This window comes from Podarcis muralis, chromosome 12 (genome assembly GCF_964188315.1).
Source record: "Podarcis muralis chromosome 12, rPodMur119.hap1.1, whole genome shotgun sequence".
NCBI classification, from domain to species: domain Eukaryota; kingdom Metazoa; phylum Chordata; class Lepidosauria; order Squamata; family Lacertidae; genus Podarcis; species Podarcis muralis.
In genome coordinates, this window is record NC_135666.1 from 1901370 (window position 1) to 1922318 (window position 20949).

The 20949-nt window shown below is 46.0% G+C and overlaps 1 protein-coding gene across 2 annotated transcripts; it reads left to right on the forward strand.

The window, feature by feature from the left end:
- The first annotated feature begins 2793 nt into the window (after positions 1-2793).
- On the forward strand, positions 2794-14045 carry LOC114607280 (stonustoxin subunit beta-like). 2 transcript variants are annotated; one of them, XM_028750328.2, is made up of 3 exons: positions 4152-4290; positions 8049-8185; positions 11678-14045. In XM_028750328.2, the coding sequence occupies exons 2-3, from the start codon at positions 8089-8091 to the stop codon at positions 13681-13683; spliced, it is 2103 nt and encodes a 700-aa protein (XP_028606161.2). In that variant the 5' UTR covers positions 4152-4290; positions 8049-8088; the 3' UTR covers positions 13684-14045. The 2 variants fall into 2 exon arrangements, with proteins under 2 accessions (XP_077772753.1, XP_028606161.2); XM_077916627.1 differs by lacking the exon at positions 8049-8185 and having other exon boundaries at positions 2794-4290.
- Positions 14046-20949: the final 6904 nt, after the last annotated feature.

The following is a 20949-nucleotide window of genomic DNA, read 5'->3' on the forward strand; positions in this document are numbered from 1 at the left end:
ATAAACATATATGATTATCCTTCATATTATTGCTAATCTTATATAAAGCATTTACTGGAATGCTAGAATACCACCACCAAAAAAGGCTCAAAGCTTCGAGAAGCTTTTTAAAATCATTTTTCTCAGCAGCTAAAAGGCACTAGCCAAGCATATTTCGCTTCAAGCATATTCCGCTTGCTGTAACTAAAAAGATTGCAACAAGGTCGAGAACAGAGGCCATTGTCTTCGCAGGCCTTGTTAAAAAAAAACCATGTTGCAACTTGCTTTCTGTCCGGGAACCATGCCAAAGCACAAGAATGAAACAACTGGAACACATTGAAATCCCCTCACCCCCTCCCTTGCCAAGAGTCCACAATAGTTTCAAGACAGCCCTCTGTACATGCTCAGGGGAATACATCATAAGGCAGGACTCCTGAGGGAGGAGAAAAAAAGAAGTGATCTGGGGGGTAAAATCCAAGTGATGTCAATAAGGATGAGAATGGTAAATTAGTCCAATGGCCACTTCCGAGCAACCTGTGTGATATTTCGTGGCTCGATTATTGGCATGTAAAAACCACAATCCAGAAGAAGTCACACAACCATTTCTGCAGATACAGGAGCCCATTTGCTGTAAATAAGTCTGATGTATTGCTCCTTGTACTGCTGAGTCAAAAGTCCAAGCCCAATGAAGCGTGATGACACAGATGGGATGGTCGCTATTAGGAGGCAGCAAAACTGTAATGATGTTTGGTGGTTGAAGTGGCTTCCCAGGGAAAAGGGGGGCCAATGCAGTAGGGATGAAGATGGCCTTTCAGCGTGCCAGGAAACACTGGAACAGCTGTGGAAGAGCCTCTTCCATTGCAGAGGTGATTGTGATCTTGTCTGCTGGATCCTTATGTCCTTTAAGGGCAGAAAATAGTGGAGACAAAGTGGAGGTGGGCAGGTCCAAATAACTCTTTATCCAATTCAGCTGTCCAAGAATTTGTTGTAAATCCACCAGTTTAAGATGATGAGGAAACTGTAGTTGAGGCGTAACTGGAATGGCAGCAGATGCTGTCAGCTTGTGTCCCAGGTACATAATGGGTAAAGTCCGCTGGATTTTTTCCTTAGCCACTGTCAATCCAACAGGTTTTATCCTTTGCAGGATTTTGGGACACTGTGGAAGATAAGGCCGTGGCTAGAAGGTGAGCTTTGTGTGTCTCAGTGCCCACTGACTGGCAGGCTTTAAGCATAACAGCAATGGCTATGTTTGATGTTGCCATCAGAGGGCGCAGCGCTTGCTTACAGTCCTCATTCGAATTATCAAACGCAAGCTGGCGTACGATCACTTCCTGGGCTGCTATGTCCTGAACTTGGCGCTTGAGGGTATTATACAAGCGATCAACAAATTGTCCATAGGGCTCTGCAGGGCCCTGCCTGATGCTGCCCCATCGGCCATTGCGCTCATTCCTGTCATCAGGGACAGAGGCCAGAGCCTCTTGGGCTGAGGCTGTGGTGGCTGCCCAGTACATAGGATCAAGGGCCAACCGTTGGGCAATGGTAAAAAAATTGCCTCCTCTCGTCAGCCCATCAAGAACATCAGTTTGGTTCAGCATAATGGGGGCTGGGGGTGTAGGGCCATTGTCCTTGACAGAAGAATACAGTTCCTTTATGAATCTCAAATCAAACTGTTCGTGCCTGGCTGGGCCTCCCCCCGGGGGGGCAGGAGCAATCACAGGAAAGAGATTAGGAGTTGTACAATCAAAAGCTAGCAACGGAGCAGCGGCGCGAAGGGCCTCTTGAGGTGGGGTGGAAGCGGTGACAGATACCTTGGGCGGAGGAGGTGGAAGAGCGGGGGGTGCTGAATGCGAAGAATGCAGAGGAGGGACGACAGGAGCCGAAGGAGGAAAAATGTCTGCCTGTTTAGGAGGCTGATAAGACGGTGCTTCTGAAGGCAGCATGAGGATTGGGAGGGGGGGCAAAGGAGCTGAAGCAGCGGCCAGGAGGAGATTTGTAGGAGTTAGGCTTGAGATAGCCTTATAAACCTTACAGCAGGCATGCAAAACTTTGACATCAATCTGAGGGTGGTTTTGGAAAAATTGTCCTATTTTTTCCCAGTCTTTTAAATGATAATTCCCATTCTGAGGAAACCAGGGACAGTGAATATCCAATGCTTCTATAAGAGACACGACATCAGCATCTGAGACAATAAGGCTGTTGCTGGCCAAAAGAAATTTAAGGTCTTCAAAAAACTTTTTCTGTGGTGGAGAGAGAGACTGCCCCATAATGGCAAAAGAAAGGGGGGGAGCAACTCACCGGGATCCACTAGGTGGATGAACGACGTCTGGAACCCTTGCAGGGCGAGGCGAGAGCTGAACGTTGCAAAACAGCGTGGTGTCCGAGATAAATCACACGGGGCACCAAATGTCGAGAATCCAGCTCGACATCAGTAAGAAGATCAGTAAGAAATCAGTCTCACACCAAGATGACTTGAAGAAAAAGCTTTGGCTTCAGCCGTGCAATGTTTATTGTGTGCAGTAAAAAGAAAATCATCCTCCCTCCTCCAGCACTGCGCTTGTTCTGCCTGGTACTCAAAAGTAACAAATCAAAGGAATGTAACCTTGCTTTTGCCCACAGACAAAGAGAGTGTTATGCTACGTGAGCTAATCATTAGTCTAGCATGAGGTATTCACGCGCTCATCATGCTCCAAGCAATATCTCGTGCTGCAAAATCACCCTGCAATAATAAGAACTTTGCTCATGCTCTTATGTACAAGCAATCATTTTCCCACAGGGGCACCTGCCAGCTGTGGTTGCTTTCGCCTGTGGGGTGAATGGTGTTGTGTTTTTGTTTTTGTTTTTTTACCAACCACCAAAACGGAAACAGTGAAACCCCCCAGGCGGCTGATACTTTGGGTATGCAATATTCAATAATATACATATTCAATAATATTCCATAATAACATATTCAAATCAACCATATGTACTCTTCTATATACCTTAACACCTCTCCTTCCACAAGGTTTATTTAACTTTTAACATTTTAATTGCCCCAAATTGTTCAAACCTACTCAAATAATTCAATATCTTCTCAAACCAATCCTCCTCTTTCTCACTGACCTTAAACCCTTTCATTCTATGTATGTTCACAGTTAGGCATTCTAAAATTATAATATTATTCAGTTTTTTCCTCCATTGGTTCACCCCTAGTTAACTGCATTTTTCCAGTTACTCGCTATAACCTGTCTGGCTGTAGTTACCATCTATTTTACCCATTTGCATTCCTCTTTTGTTTTTAACTCAGTACTACTCAGGGTAATAAGAACCATTAATTTAGTTATTTCCACCTTCCTTCCCACAATTCCCGATATTTCTATACCAATCTGTTTCCAAAATTCATTAAGTAACGGACTATCCCACCACATATGACTGTATGTTCCCATCACTCCACATTTCCTCCAGCAATTCTTACTTCCAGATTTTGTAATATGATACAGTATAACCTTACCGGTGTATAAATACCATTTTTGTACCAGCTTCAACCCCTGTTCCTGGATTGTCCTAGAGGTCGCAACAAAGGGTGGTTGTGGAAAGATTCTTTCCCAATCTTCATCTAAAATCTGTTCCTGAGTATCTAACCTCCAATATTCTTTCAAACTTTCCTTTGGTGATTTCCCTGTGGGGTGAATGGTGACCCCCTCACCCTGGTCCCCTGGTCAGCCACTGGATGGGAGACCCACTGAGAAATTCCCATGTGCTTTGCCTTGAGGTTCCCTATCAGAAAGGCGCTCTGTGAATAAATGCAATATTGTCAGGAGGCGGGTTAATTTGGATGTTGGGAAAACCCATTTCTGGTATGTGTGTGTCTTTGGAAGCTGGGAAGGGCAGAGAAAAGAAAAGAAAAACCTTTATGCAGCACATAGTTAAACCCTGTAACTCTCTGCTGCAGGGGATTTAGGCAGATTCGTGGAGGGCCTTCAGAGGACAGCCTTGCCGTGCGCCAGAAGGCCAAGGAGAAACAAGCTGCGCCACCTCCCAGCAGGGCCCCCACCCAGAGCTCATGAGGCTGAGCACAGGCCTTATCAGGGTGGAACACACAACGTATCTCAAGGGGCAAACTTGCACTCTTGTAGGTGAAGCGGCTTGGGAGTCTGGCAGGGCTCGGATCTGTGGCTGCAACGTTGGGGCGCAGTCCACTTCATGACAACGGATTAAATTTGTGGGGTCCGGCTCCTCGTGGGCCCTGCCTCACCCAGTGCTAGCTGTGGGGTGTATATACTTTTGTTTTGGATCCCGGACGCAGAAGGCAAGGCCCAGGTCTGGAATTCCCAGGTAAGAAGCATCTGTGGGGAATGGCATTCAAGGATGGAGACTGGGCGCAGTTCAGAGAGGGAAGGAAGGAGCTGCCACTACCATGAAGTCCTTGACCCACACCTACTCTAGAACAGACCTATCTGGATCTAGGAACATTGGGACCTCCCGGTTCAGAGGAAGTCTACCTCTTGCTGCTGGGGGAGAAACAACAGGAGGGGGCTCTGGGCTTCGTGTCCCCTTGGCGGGTCTCCAAGATGCAGCTCATGTAGAAGTCTGGGGTGTTCTTTTGCTGAACTCTTTGATTATACAGTCATATCTCGGGTTACAGGCACTTCAGGTTGCGTTTTTTCGGGTTACGGATGTTTTAACATATCATTTTCAACAATAATTACACATACATTTATATCTTATACAATTTTTTTACTTCCGTCAATCACATCTGAAAATTTTCCAATCTGTTCACTTACTTTACATTTCTTACTTTCACTACTACATTTAAATTTCAAAACTAATCTCTCTATTCTTTCTCTACTTTGCAATATTTCATATATTCCTCCTTACAAAACGTAGTCCTACTAGTGCAATTTGTTGATTACAATTGCTCTTCAAATAGTTGCGTATATTTCTTCCAATCTTCTGTGAATCTCTGGTCCCGCAAGTTTCGAATCCTTCCTGTCATTTTATCTAATTCTGCGTAGTCTATTAATTTCGTCTGCCATTCTTCTTTCGTCAGAATTTCTTCTTGCTTCTATTTCTGGGCTAACAATACTCTTGCTGCTGCTGTTGCATATAAAAACAAATTAACATCTTGTCTATTAATGTCCTCACCTGTAATACCCACTGCTCTGTCTTTGCAGGGTCTGTTTCAGCTGTCGTTGCTGATGACATAGAATCATAGAGCTGGACGGGGGCATTAGGGGGCATCTAGTCCAACCCCCTGCGATGCAGGAATAAGCATAGACAGGATCCTTCAAGTGTTGTGGCTGACCCCATCCTCTCTCGACCCTTGACCCCGCTTGACTTCTTCAAGCTAGGCAGGGATCCTGCATGTGTGGCTGGCTGGGTCCAGGCTGCTGTCAGCATACCTGTGATCAGAGGAAACGCGGTGGCCTAGTGGTTAGCGTGTTGGAATAGGACCTGGGAGAGACCAGGGTTCAGAGAGATCCACCTGGCCGTGAAGATCCCTGGGTGATCTTGGGGCCAACCAGGGCTATTTTTCTAGATAAAGAAATGAATCTCTCCTTTGTTCTCTCCACTGGAGAAGAACCGGAACTAAATTCTGCCAAGTTCCAGCTTGGGGGGGGGGAGACCCTGGGGCCAACTCCCAGACTAGCCTACCTCACAGGGGTCTTGTGAGGATAATATGGAGGGTGGGGTCATGCAGGGAACCTTGAGCTCCTGCGAGGAAAAGTGGAAGACAAACACACCTGCCTGTGTGGGTTCCTTGGAGGAAGGACTGACTGCCTGCCCTTAAAGAAGCCCACCTTGCACCCACTGTTTCTTGACAACGCCTGATCACGAAAACTTTTGGGGGAAGGGTCTTGAAGGAGTCCTGGGGGCCCTGCTGCAGGCCCTGCAGGGATGAGGCTGATAATCCAGACCCCAAATCAGCCCTGGGGAAGGACCTTTATTTGGGAGAGGGACAATGGGAGCGTGACGGGTCAAGTTCCCTCCATCTCTCAGCAAGTCCTCTACAGCTTGGGACGAGGTAACCTCAGAGACACCCTAATAATAATAATAATAAATTATTTATACCCCACCCATCTGGCTGGGTTTCCCCAGCCACTCTGGGAGGCTCCCAACCAAATATTAAAATACTGTGGGCTGCTGCTGAGGACCTGCCGGTGGCACTGGACACAGAGAATGGTAGAATGGTAGAGAGGTAAGGGACCCTCAAGTATTATATATTTATACATCCTTACAATATTGGTAACCTAAAACTCTCAGGAATTCCACTTCCCTCTACCCCTCTTCTGGTTTTCTTGTTTCCACACTATAATATTTACACGTTGATTTATATCAGCATACTGTTCATATCTATACATAGTTCTTTCTATAATCTCACATAGAATGCTCCATCATTTATACGTTGTAAGGTTTCTCTCAGACCTGCCAGTGTTCTTATATGTAAACAGTGTTTCTCAAGGTAAGTTATAAATTTCTTCCAGTCTTTTTGGAACGTCTGGTCGTCCTGCTCACAAATTCGTCCCGTCAGGCTGGCTAATTCTGCGTACTCTACCATCTTTGTTTGCCATAACAAAGTCGGCAGATCTTGATGTTTCCATCCTTGAGCTATCAAAACTTTGCTTTTATATGATGTGTTTCCTTGTTGGGCTTTTCATGTCGACCAGTCTAGAAACTCCGCTAGCAAAATGACTCTGATAACAACATGGGGTTTTACTGCGTTCTGGACCGCTTCCAAAGGCAGCCCTCTGCAGAGAACGCCTTGCTGATCTAATCTGGCCAGCATGCCTGCCTGCAGGGGCCAGATCCCTCTCTCTTCCAGGAAGGGTGCAGTTGGCACAGCAGTGCAAGCAGATAAAAAAGGCCCTCTGGTGCCCCCTCAGACTCCATCGGCAGGGCTGGCTCTATCCGGGAGGACCTGCTTCTTAAGAGGAAGTGAGATCCCACTGCTACCCCCATTCAGAGGAGACCAACCAGTCCCTCACACAGGAACCTGCTCTGCACTGAGTTGCTCCATCGAGCTCAGCAGAGTGCAGGACGGACTGGCAGAAGCTTCCTGGGGTTGCAGCCCCCCCCCCAGCAATGCCGTGATTTGAATCTAGGACCCTCTGCATGCGACCCTCAGTAAGACCGCAGTCCTTATGAATGAATAAAGGGCAATTTAAATAGGAAGATAGTTTTGCACGCCAGTCTCCAAGCGGTGTGAGATTCCAGGGGTTCCAGGCACTTGCCCAGAACTCTGTCATGAAATTCTCCTCAATATTGATCCAGATCAGAACTCCAATGTATACTTAGCGGAGTAAGAATAGACCAGAGGCAATGAATACTTCATCCAGCAGAGCTTCACTGCTACTGAAGGCAAATGAGCATCATGGTCACAAATCTAAGGATTGGCACTGCCCATCAGAAATCCAGTTAAACTTACAATAACTTATAATAAGACTAAAACCTTAATTATAAGCATACCATGTACAGAAGACCACGCCAGAAGGAAAAGAGACAGAAAGAGAAAGTGAAACCCAGGCTTCTTCTGGCCGCATTATTATAGTCAGCATGACCGTGACAGAAGAGATATGAGAACCATTTTAAGCCAGCTGTACTCAGCTTCTCGGAAGAAATAACCCAAACATCATGAACCTTCTGCTTGTTCCTTTAACACAGAGAAGCTCCCAGAACCCTCTTGAATTAAGTAGAATAGGAAAGATCTCTACACATCAAATCAATACTTTCTGCACCAAGAGATGCAAACTGACAAACTCCTGTTTCTTTTTGGAATAAGGCACAATGGAGAAAAGAGGAGACTGAGAGGAGGCGTGACAGCCAACTTCAAATATCTCAAGGGCTGTCACATGGGAGCATGCTAGGCTTTTAGCTCCTCTGCGGCGCAAAGCACAGATCTATCAGGGGCAAAGCCAGGTGAATCTTGGAAGCTGGAAAATCCTCAACCACTTTTGGTCAACGTAATGGAGGGAAAGAGTCAGAGGAATGGCTAGGTAGTCTTCCCAGGAGGACTCGGTTTCTCCACCTTTTCCTCTTGTGCTTTTTTAGAACTTTCACCTCCTGCCGTTCTTTTCCTGTCCCATCTCCTGCAGAAAAGCCACCCCTGGGCCCAGCAGCAACCCGGGTGACGCAATGGCTGAAGACGAGCAGGTGATCGAGATGGCAGCTCTCGGCCGCCCGTTCCAGCTGGGGATGCTCTACGACTGCCGAAGGGACAACCTCATCCCAGGTAAATGGACGATCCCTCTGCCTCTCCCGGTGCCCAGAGAGAAGGAGATTTTCTGGCAAACCACCATGAGCCATTATGGGGGCTGGGTAGTGGTGGGAGGTGGCAACCCTCTTTCCTCTCAAACCCTCTAAGAAGGCCTCAAAGGTGGTGGCTGGAGAGTCTTGGGATTTTATTTGGCCATCAACATTTCAGCTCCAGTTTGTGATGTTGTGGTGATGCCACTTTCTGGAAGGCGCCAAAACTGTCATGGAATTCTACTCTTATTGATCCGAATCAGAACTCCAATGTATAATTAGCAGAGTAAAAACTTAAACACGTTGCAGGATTCCCCAAAAAATAGACCAGAGGGGATGAATACTTCATCCAGCAGAGCTTTACTGTTACTGAGGGCAACTGAGCGAAATGGTCACAAATCCATTCAGGATTGGCACTGCCCGTAAGAAGTCCAGTTGCAGCAGACTTAACTTAAACTTACAATAACATAATAAGATTAAAACTTAACACTACATACAGAACACCACACCAGAAGGAAGAGCTAGAAAAGAGTGAAACCCAGGCTCCTTCTGGCCTTATGATTACAGTGTTACCCAAGTAGTACCTTGGGTAACAGACGCTTCACATTACAGACGCTTCAGGTTACAGACTCCGCTAACGCAGAAATAGTAACTTGGGGTAAGAACTTTGCTTCAGGATGAGAACAGAAATCGCACAGCGGCGGCAGCGGGAGGCCCCATTAGCTAAAGCGGTACCTCAGGTTAAGAACAGTTTCAGGTTAAGAACGGACCTCCAGAACGAATTAAGTTCTTAACCTGAGGTACCACTGTATAGTCAGCATGACCGTGACAGAATGAGATAACAGGACTGCTTCTCTGAAGGAATAACCCAAACATCATGAACCTTCTGCTTGTTTCTTTCACACAGAGAAACTTCCCATATCCCCTTGAACTAATTAGAATAGGAAAGATCTCTACACATCAGATCAATACTTTCTGTACCAAGAAATGCAAACGGACACAAACCTGTTCTCTACTTCCTCTAAAGTTTTCTTCCTCCTCCTCAACCGAAGCCTCTGCTTTTCAGCCTCAAGTGCAGGAAGGCAGGGAAGAGATCAGGGGGGCAGTCACTGATTTTGCCGCCAGGACCACATAACACTGGTCCTGAGAGATCTGCATTGGCTCCCAGTACGTTTCCGAGCACAATTCCAAGTGTTGGTGCTGATCTTGAAAGCCCTATACGGCCTCAGTCCAGTATACCTGAAGGAGCGTCTCCACCCCCATCATTCAGCCCAGACACTGAGGTCCAGCTCCAAGGGCCTTCTGGCAGTTCCTTCCCTGTGAGAAGTGAGGTTACAGGGAACCAGGCAGAGGGCCTTCTCGGTGGTGGCGCCTGCCCTGTGGAACGCCCTCCCACCAGATGTGAAGGAAATAAGCAGCTATCTTCTCTTTAAAAGACATCTGAAGGCAGCCCTGTTTAGGGAAGTTTTGAATATTTAATGCTGTATTGTTTTTAACACTTTTTTTTTAAAGCGTTTATTAATTTTCCAATTAAAACATCTAATTAACATATCAAATCCAAAGAAAATAAAAAACTAAAATTAAAAAAAGTCCAATTGTCTTCCAAATTGCAATAATTTTTGTTTTGGCTTCCCACGGTCTGAATTCCGAAGCGCTTGCAACATCATAGCCCTGCCTCTCATCATCATCATCAATGTTTTTCATAATTCCATATCCGATCTTTTCCTCCATGTTTTGACTCTGGTTCTGCGATCCTCATTCATGTCAGAAAACAGATACTTTTTCCCCCTATGGAGTGCAGATTTGTCCGTATATTGTATATTGTCGCACGGCTTCATTTAATTGCATCCAAATTCAGAGTTCTGTCCAGCTCTTTGAGAATTGTTATTTTGGCAGCTCCCAAATCGTTAATCTTTCCCGTCCAGGTGTTATGAAAGAAACAGAGAGAAACCTCCTTCTGAAACTCCTTGTTGATTTATTCTTAAGCAGACTGTTTGCAATGTAGCCATATATCAGACAGTTAACAATTGGCCTTTGGCATCCACCCAATCCCTCCTCCGGGCCCTAGAGGGGGGCTGCCAGACATCCATTTAGCCCTCTCTGTCACTCAAAATAAAAAACTTCTTTTTGCAAACAGTTGTATATATAATATTGTTTCCAGTCTTTATAACCAACCATCAGTTAGCTCCTGTTTCTCTTAATCAGGGAAGTATTTCAGATATTCCATAAATGCATAGTGGGTAGACGCCATTTTTGTTCTTTGTTCTTTTGTTTTCGTCTTTAACAGGCATTTCAAATCTTAGAAGAAAAGCAGCTGCGGATAAGTCCCAATTATATATGAAAGTCCACCTGTACTCACTTTTTGAAGAGCAATTTAGGTTCTTAATGAGGCTTGGCATGCAATACGGATTGTTAATGTTAGAGGAAGAAGAAAAAACTTACCAGCCCCTCCAGATTCCAAACATCATGATGAGGATCTCTTTGAAGTTTGATCTTTTGCACCAGAGATTGTACGTTCTGCAGGTTTCCCCCCAGCTTCGTCAGTTCAGAGCGTGTCTGTTTGTTTTTCAAATCTTTATATTTCCCCAAACAGATGCGTCCGGCTATGGGGTGGCATCGCAGGAGAATGTCCGTCCCTTGCTCTGTGACCCAGTGCCCCTGCCGTCTGCCACATCGGCAATCTGGGGCAAACCACGAGACAGTCCGCCCCTGCCTTGGGGAGGCTGCCAGGGCTAATTACCCCCATATCAGCCCTGAATTATCGGAAAGGCTGAAGTCCGATCGTGTGGAATCCGCCATTTTCCACCGCAGGAAACAGGAAGCCACTGTATTGTTTTTTAACACTTGATTGGAAGCCACCCAGTGTGGCTGGGGAAACTCAGCCAGATGGGCGGGGTATAAATAATAAATTATTATTATATTGCTTTCCGTCCTTTCACCCGGCAGTGACTCCCAGCTGCCCCACAGCATCATACAGCTGTACTGGCTGGGGCTGACGAGAGCTGTGCACCCAAACAGCTGGAGTGGGCTCTTGATGGCTATTAGCCATGACGGTTATCACAGATGGAGGCAGTACTGTGAGAACAGCATCCTGGACTAGAAGGGTCCAGCAAGACTCTTATGCTCGTTTACATCACACTGCCCTCACTCTCCATTGGACTTCACTTGCCATCAGTGATGGTAGCACGTAGCCAAAACTTGCATCTGGTCAGCCACCGTGAGGACAGGATCCTGGACTAGATGGGCCCCTTTGGCCTGATCCAGCAGATGCTCTTCTGATGTTCTTATGTTGCATAAGTCTTTATTGTCTCCCAGTAGCCAAACCTAGGAAGATGTGGATTGTCATATTCTTTTGCAACCGCAATAGAACTGCCTGCATACACATTGGCGAAGGGATTGCGCATAACAGAGCAATATTTCACATGCAATTCCACATCCCATTGCACTGACCTCTCGCTGCGTCTCTGTTCAATTGCAGGCATCACTTTGTGGGATCCAGGGGTGCTGAAGGAGAACATTGATGTGCGGCCACAGCCCAACACCGCAACACAAGTCGTTGAATACGACATGATCTTACACAAAACCCGTGCACTGAATGTCTCAGGATCGTTGAAGGCCAGTTTCTTGGCAGGGCTGGTCAAGGTGGACGGATCAGCCAAATTTCTCTTGGATACCCGGAAGTTCACACGCCAGGCCCGAATAACCCTCCAGTACTCGGCCACCACACATTTTGAGCAGCTGACCATGCACCATCTGGGGCTGCAACATATCACTTACCCAGAGGTCTTCAGCGAAGGGCTGAGCACCCACGTGGTCGTTGGCATCCTGTATGGAGCCCACGCCTTCTTTGTGTTTGACCAAATGTCTTCTTCCTCCGAGAGTGTCCAAGATATTCAAGCCAAACTCCACGTGATGGTGGCCAAAGTTCCTCTGGTTTGCCAAGGAGAGACAGAGACCAAGCTGAAAGGTGAGGAAGAGGCTGTGGCTGAAAAATTCAGCTGTACCTTCCATGGGGACATTGCACTAGAAAGCAACCCAACCAGCTACGAGGAAGCCTTGAAAGTCTATTCCAGCCTCCCCAAAATGCTGGGTGACCAAGGGGAGAAGGCAGTGCCTGTGAAGGTCTGGCTGTACCCACTGAACAGGCTGGAGTCCAAGGCTGCAAGGCTCATGCGTCAGGTCAGCTCTAAGCTGATCTCTGACATCGAGGAAGCTCTGGAGCAGCTGGGGGACGTCGACAGGAGGTGCAACGACCTCCTGAAGGAGCCAACTGCCACCGTCTTCCCAGAAATCCAGAAGAAAATCCTGCAGTTCCAAGATCTGTGCTGGCAGTACAGGCGGGCTTTGCAGAAGCAGGTGGCAGGGCTCTTGCCTGCGATTCGTGGCGGAGCAGCGCAAGAAAGTGCCTTGGGGGACACCCTGAGGAAGCACCAGCAGTCGGCGTTCAGAAGCCAGTGGCTCCACAAATTCCTGGATCTGAAATTGCGAGAGATCTATTACGTCAACTTCTTCCTGGGCTTGTCAAAGGGGAAGGTATCCTCCCAGGATGAGGTGGTGAAGAGGGTGCTCGATCACAAAATTGACATCGTCCTTGCATTTACGTTCACCTCATTGCACGCGAAGGAGCCCTACTTGGAGAAGTTAAATGCAGCCTTGGATCAAGTATCCGAACTCAAGCCAGAGACTTCTGCAGGAGACAAGAGCTTTGCTCCGTGGTTTGAGGACGAAGACCTAGTAAAGAGAGTCCAGAAGGCAGCCATGGTCTTTGCAGAATACTCTCTGTTTTCTCAGCCTGGGGAGGCTCAGTTTGTGGTGACCTCGCAGGCCGATAAGAGTGATCCAGGTGCCGTGATCATCCGATACCAAAGTGGGTCTCTGGAAGGAACCAAATTAGACATTTTCTCTAAACCTCGCCCTCTGCTGGCGGATGCTGTCTCCTGGGACCGGTACCAGCTGACATTTAAGCCGGCAGAGTCTGAGAAAGGGGTGATCTCGGGATATTATATCCAGCACAGAGTTCTGGGGGAGGAAAAATGGGTGTTTGCACATGTAAAAGGCAGTCAGGAAAAGTTTTGGGTCACAGGACTGGAGCCAGAAACAAAATATGAATTTAGATATGCTGTAGAGACCAAAACAGGCCTCAGTCCACTCAGTGATGTGAGCAGAGTGGTGACCACCTGCCATTCAAGCCCCCCAGGGAAACCAGCCCTGAGGCCTAGAAGTTCCTGCTTCAGCAGCCAAGTCCAGGTCACGTGGGGCAGCCCCAGCTTCGTTGCAGCCGGCATCGTGATAAAAGAGTACAAGGTGCAGCTCAGGAGAAGCGCAGACGACACATGGGAGGAGCAGAGAACAGGAGAGAAAGTTGAGAGCTATTGGCTCCCCAAACGTTCTCTGAAGAAGGTGGCCGCTGTTCGGGTCATTGCAGTTTATGCAGACGGGTTTGAGAGCAAGCCCAGTGAGGAGCTGCTCCAAGGGGAGTTTTAGATGGGAACCATCTTTGGGTGGGAGATCCCCCTTGTGCTGCCTTCCTCCAGTGCATGCCATCCTTTCCTGATGTAGTAGGAAAGTTACGCTGTTATATGCATTGATGGAGAGCCCAAGATGTCAAGGCAGTCAAAGTGGTGGAAGGTGGTGGACTCTCCGTCCTCGGAGGTCTCCAAGCTGAGGCTGGATGGCCATCTGACCAGGATGCTTTAGTTGAGATTCCTGGTCTCTATAGTATAGTGTATTTTAAAATGGGTTTTAGAGTTTTTAGGGGTTTTTGAATGTTTTATGTAGTTTTGTAGTAGTTTTATGTAGTTTTTCAATTTCATTGTTCTGCATGGGACAATGACAATAAAGATATCTATCATCTATCATCTATCTATCATCTATCTATCTATCTATCTATCTATCTATCATCTAACATCTATCTATCATCTATCTACCTATCATCTATCTATCTATCTATCTATCTATCTATCTATCTATCTATCTATCTATCATCTATCTATCATCTATCTATCTCTATATCTATCATCTATCTATCTATCTATCTATCTATCTATCATCTATCATCATCTATATCTCTATCATCTATCTATCTATCTATCTATCTATCTATCTATCTATCTATCATCTATCTATCATCTATCTATCTATCATCATCATCTATATCTCTATCATCTATCTATCTATCTATCTATCATCTATCTATCTATATCTATCTCTATCTATCTATCTATCTATCTATCTATCTATCTATCTATCTATCATCTATCTATCTATCATCTATCTATCATTGCAGGGGGTTGGACTAGATGACCCTCAGGACCCCTTCAAACTACATGAGGGATTGTCCACACTTGTCCCATGCCAAGAAAGCATGGGTCCAAGCAGTTCCCCCCTGCCCCCCTCCTTTCCCAGGGAAAACCCATTCTTTAGCTCTAGATCGGAGCAAACATCAATCTGTAGAAAACCCAGATTGCTGTTTGTTCCAACAGAGCTCTAAAGAGCGGTTTTCCCCAAAGGAAAGCAGAGGGACCAGAGGATGTTTGGATCAATCCTGAGCATGAAGAGGATGTTGAGCAATAGGATAAGGTGGAGGAGGATCTGCTTCCTTGGACTGTGTTAAGAACGTGCCCAGAATGTTGAAGCCCCTGGGGCAGACTGGGGAATGCAGAAGGTCTAAAGCAGACTTCCTCAAACTCAGCCCTCCAGATGATTTTGGCCTACAACTCCCATGATCCCTAGCTAGCAGGACCAGTGGTCAGGGATGATGGGAATTGTAGTCTCAAAACAACATCTGGAGGGTCGAGTTTGAGGAAGCCTGGTCTAAAGAGATAATCGAGTACCTTCAACACAAACACAGCAATGTCCTCGAGTGCATCTCTGGATGGCTGGAGGAATTGTGGCGTGAAGGGCACCTACCACCACAGTTGGTGGAACTGCACGGTGGTGCAGCAGTTGTGGCAGAGGGTTTTTGGTGAAATAAATAAGATCCCAAAAGAAAATGTTGTTCTTGCCCAAGTTGGTATTATTATTATTATTACTATTAGCAGAGAATAAAAATGCAAAATCAAAAGATTTGTTGAATTACTTTCTTATTGCTGCAGGACTGTCGATTGCCCAAAGATGGAAAACACTGTCTGAAATTAACACCTCATTATGGTGGATAATATATGAACCATCGCATTACATGAAAAACCTAGCGGCACATTCGTTTTTTGAAAGTCTTTTTTATTTTTTTTTTATTTTTTTTAAAATAATTTTTATTAATTTTCCAAACATGTAATAAAAACAAACAACAAAACAAAACAAAACATACACACACATAAACATGTATAATTTCATAACCTCATTTTCCTCCACCTTATTTCCCGGACTTCCCCATACCTCCCTTTTTCTGCATCCTTATTTTTCCCTTTTGACAGCAACCCTCCATTCAATTAATTAGCTCATCTTCATTATGATTCCCTTAAATTTATGATATACAGCTGCAATTCTCTGTTTCTTAACACCATAGCATCTCAGCACTCCTCAATGTTACAACAATTTTTAAGATATATTTTAAATTTCTTCCAATCTTCTTCCACTGTCTCACTCCCCTGGTCACGGATTCTGCCGGTCATCTCTGCCATTCCCATGTAGTCGATCACCTTCGCTTGCCATTCTTCCAGAGTGGGTAGCTGCTGCGTCTTCCAATACTTTGCCAGAAGAATTCTTGCTGCTGTGGTAGCATACATAAAGAAAGTTCTGTCCTTCCTTGGCACCAATTGGCCCACCATGCCCAGGAGAAAAGCCTCTGGTTTTTTAGAAAATGTCCATTTAAGGACCTTTTTAATTTCATTATAGATCATTTCCCAGTAGGCTTTAATCCTCGGGCAGGTCCACCAAAGGTGATAGAAAGTACCTTCAGTCTCATTACACTTCCAACATTTATTATTGGGCAAATGGTAAATTTTTGCAAGTTTGACTGGGGTGATATACCACCTATAGATCATTTTCATTATGTTTTCTCTCAAGGCATTACAAGCCGTAAATCTAACACCAGTATTCCATAACCTTTCCCAGTCATCAAACATAATGTCATGACCTATGTCTTGTGCCCATTTAATCATAGCTGATTTTACTGTTTCATCTTGTGTATTCCATTTCAGCAGCAAATTATACATTCTTGACAAGTTCTTAGTATTGGGTTCTAACAATTCTGTTTCCAGTTTCGACCTCTCCATCTGAAAACCTATTTTCCTGTCCTGTTTGAATACCTCGTTTATCTGAAGGTAATGCAACCAATCTCGTACTTTAGACTTTAATTTGTCATAACTCTGTAATTTAACCCTTTCACCACCTTGCTCTAAAATTTCACAGTATTTTGGCCATTTGGGCTCCATATTAAGTTTTTTTGTCTCTTTAGCTTCCATTGGCAATCGCTTTTGTCTCCGTTTGGTGGTATTTTCTTGAATACATGAAAAAAAAAAGGAAAATCTACTTTTGTCCCTTCCACAAGTCTCTCAAGAAATTTGGAATAAGTAACATTTAATTGGTGTAAATTTTTTTCATGATGTAATATAGAGCGTTTTATTCTTGGTACTCCGGTGTCTCTGTGTTCAGTTATAGATGTATGTTTCTGGATATCAGGTGAACCACACTTCTTGTTCTGCACTACTGATGATTATACCTTTCACTTACTTGTCTGTAATCTTCTTTAAAAAGCACCCACAACCAACCAACCCAGACATGCAGTAATGAGGCCCCCAAGTGTGGGATTGGAGTCTCAGGCTAAGACTGGGGAGACCCCAGTTCAAACCTCGTGAATCTCCCTGAAGAATCTCCCTCTTTCTCCCCCAGCAAAGTCTACTTCACAGGGCTGTTGTGAGGATAAAAAATGGGGAGGGGAAGAAGTATGCTCACCATAATATGATGTATAGGTTCATATATTGGAGGTTACCAATGTTTTATGTAAGATGTAGGACTTATCCAAACCTCTGTTTGCCCTGCCGTCCCCACCCCCCGGAAAACCCAGGGGTTTACAGCTGAATGGGATTTTCTGCCATTTGTAGAAGTGTTTTCCTATTCCCACCCCCTCCAACATTTCTCCAATGAAAATAGGGATGTCCTATTGAGGACAAGCAGGACATTTCGGAATCAAATCAGAAACTGGGACAGTCCCTGGAAAATAGGGACACTTCGACTTCCGCTTGAGGCGCCACGGAAGATGGCTGAAAATACCATGGGGTAATTAGAGGCTGAGATGGGAGTAATCAGCCTCCCAAAATCTTCCCAGGGTACGGGAAGACACAGTCTCTTCCGCAGATGCCCAACAAACCAGCCCCAATTTCGTAAGGAAGGAGGGGCTGGGGGCACTGGATGGAAATCCCCCAAGAGAGTCTGACTCTCCTGGACGCTGTCTCTGCGAGCGAATCAAGTTCCATTTCTTAAGATGAAAAATTGGATTAAGTTTTGGACATGCTTTGAGCGAGGAGGGAGAAATTACTCTGCCAACTAAGCCAGCCACTGAGGTGCCAAAAAAAAAGACTGAGTGGAAGGATTAACATCTAAGTTGGTATGTTGGAATGGAACGGAAAGGGGGGCGGGTTTAAGCCTCTCTTACTATTGTTCTTTGCTTCAATATAATATTCGGCAAACCCCGCCCCCCCCCCGAAGTACCGTTTACATTAACCAAGCGAGCCTGGAAAGTTTTGTATTTGTTGACATAAATATGGCTCTAAAAAACTATAAACTGTGTGGAAATAACAGTATTATATAATTAAGGCTTTTGATCTTTGATTTGCTTCGAAGAGGATAAAAGAGTCTCCAATTTGTTGATATTAGACAGAAGCAGGATCTCATTAGCCGCTGGAGAGATGTTAAAAAACTTTGGACGGTTTCCTAGAATTTGTGTAGGAGTTGTGTCGCACTTTTAATTTGGAAATCCGCCATGATGGAAGTCAAGACTGAGCTGCAGAATTACAAACAGCCAAAGGGGGAGGTGAGGCTTTAATATGTCATTGTATTTGTATTTCCAGTTTGATTTCGTAAACCTGCCCTGGAAAGGCTAATATTTGATGCAACTGGTCTGGGAAAAATAATGAGCAGACGCTTAGACTTGATTTCATGGGAACTGAGTGAAGATGGCAGCTGAGATGCTGCAAACATATAGAGGGGAATCATAGACATAAAATCCACACAGAAACATATCATTGTTTGTTTCAACTCGCTTGTGGGAACAACTCAGAGGCCGTGAAAGAAGGAAGGTTAACAACAGGAAGAATTAGAGGAACCATCAGAAATGACTATGAAAAGCAGTAGAAGTATGAGATGGTCAGAGCCCTCCGAACTTAAAGCAGGGGAAGTCCTATTAAAACATTTATAATTTGGCAGAATATTCGGATTATTTGATACGTATATGTATAATCTGGAATATTTAATGTGATTTGATTGGATTGTTAAAGTGGAAAATTGAATTAAAATGATTTTTTAAAAAAGAGAAAGGAAAGTAGGGACACTTTGGAGGGTATGTGATCAGCCAATGTGGGTGTTACTCTGTACATGCTCTGGGGGCAAGGAGTCACCAAGTGCTGAATCATTGGAAAGGGAGGGTGAAAAGAGCCAGGCTTCCTACACCTGGCAGTTCAGGGGGGTAGGAAACCAGGGTGGGGGCTAGCAACATGTGGGCGGCTGCAGTTTGGCAGTCCCTAACCCCAGAAAGCTAGTTGCGGCCCTGAGAAAGGAGTCGTGCTTGCCCTTGCTCAAGGCCCCACTCTGCTTCTAAAGCAAAACAGGGAGGAGGCTTTCAGGCCAAGCTTAGCCCAGCTGCACACGGGGCAACTGAATGATGCCACCTCTGAGACTTCCTTGCCCTGACTTGCTGGCATTTTCCTGGCTCATCCTTCTTCGCAGTTTTGCAAGGATGGTTGCTCTGAGGAAGCTGCCCCTGGGCTGGGCAGCAGCTGGGGAATGGCTGCATAGATGGGGAAGGAAGGAAAGGTGCAATGTGGTTATTTGTGCGAGAAAGTAAAATCCTCCCCGCTTTGCCTGGTCTAGCTTTTGAAAGGAGATGAAGTGAGGGGTGTCTGGGGGCATTAATAAAAAGAGGTGCCCTACTGGCCACTCTCATTCCTGCCACTTTGGGTTAAGGGTAGGGGCACTGCTGTAATCCTCCTCCTCCTGCTGCTTGACTTCTCCATGTATTTGGTCTCCTTCAGGACCTTCCCTGGCAGACTGCAGTTCCAAAAGCCTCTCTGGGGAGGGGTGTCCTTCCTGGCCAAAATGCGGGACCAGAGACAGACCCTAGAAATGGAGCAGGAAGCCCAATGGCCGGTCGTTAGCTCTGCAAAACGGAGCGAAACTCAATCCAGCGCAGTAGCTGCAACCCATGCTGAGCTTGCAGTGTTCATGCAGCCGCAAGCCGTTTTTTCCTTTATATACCTGTCCCCGATCTCCTGAGACTTGATAGCGAGCACAAACTCAGGAAGGGAGGCTCGATTCCCGCTTGACTCGTGGCTGTAAATCATCTCAGCACCTGCCCCCTGTTCCAGCCTGGAGAGGGAGGTGGGGGGACCAATTATGTGAGAGTATCTGCTTCCCCCGCAGTCAGAGACCATCACCTGCGGGTTGCCTAGTGGTTAGGATCCAGTGCTCTCACTGCCGCAGCCCGGGTTCGATTCCCAGTCAGGGAATGTAGCTCAGAGCAGGAGACTCTTAATCTCAGGGTTGTGAGTCCCACTTTGGGCAAAGGATTCCTGAATTGCAGGGGGTTGGTCTAGATGACCCCTGGGATCCCTTCTAACTCTACAATTCTGTGAGACTATGATCCTCGGTCCTGTATACCTGAGGGAGCGTCTCCACCCTCATTGTTCTGCCTGGAAACTGAGGTCTAACTCTGAGGCCCTTCTGGCGGTTCCCTCCCTGCGAGAAGTGAGGTTACAGGGAACCAGGCAGAGGGCCTTCTCGGTGGCGGCGCCTGCCCTGTGGAATGCCCTCCCAGCAGATGTCAAGGCAATAAACAACTATTTTACTTTTAAAAGAACCCTGTTTTTGATATTTGGTTGGAAGCCACCCAGTGGCTGGGGAGACCCAGTCAGATGGGCAGGGTATAAATAAAAAAAATATTATTATTTTATGTGGGCAAGCGCAGCAAAGCACCAGTGATCACTGGACCTTGTGGGGAGGCAGGGCAGCTCATGGGAGGCAGAGCTGAGGGCCCCCAGCACACAAAAGTTTGGTACAGAGGGGCATGGTTTGCCCGCCACGAAACTGGTCCCAATTTCATCGAAGGCAGAGTTTCAAGACCCACAGTGCAAGACGAATGCAATTTTTCTTTCAACCCCATTTTTGTTGTTATTTTTAACAGGGCATGGCTATTCTTGCGTACTCAGAAGTAAGTTCCACTAAGTTCCGTGGCGGTTACTCCAAGGTGGCTGCATCAAGGACTGCAAACGTAGCACCAAAGTACAGAATGATGCCGTAAACCTTCAGTGTTTGCACATGGATTGAAACTGGTTCTGGTTCTGGTTCTGGAGTCTGGAAGAAGAGATGGAGCATTTGGACCAAGTCTGGTTTGCAAATTGTTTATACCTCAGCACGTGCTCCTAAACAAATGAATCAAAGCCTCTGGTGCGTTCCAGATAATGGAAAGTTTCCTAACGTAAAGACTTTTGTGGCTACTTAATCATTGTTCGAGGGACGCGGGTGGTGCTGTGGGTAAAAGCCTCAGCGCCTAGGACTTGCCGATTGCATGGTCGGCGGTTTGAATCCCCACGGCAGGGT

Bases quoted from the DNA above. Each gene is read 5' to 3' on its own strand.
- LOC114607280 (XM_028750328.2), top strand. From the start codon at position 8,089: ATGGCTGAAGACGAGCAGGTGATCGAGATGGCAGCTCTCGGCCGCCCG. The intron at 8,186-11,677 runs GTAAATGGACGA...GTTCAATTGCAG, and splicing joins AAGGGACAACCTCATCCCAG to GCATCACTTTGTGGGATCCA.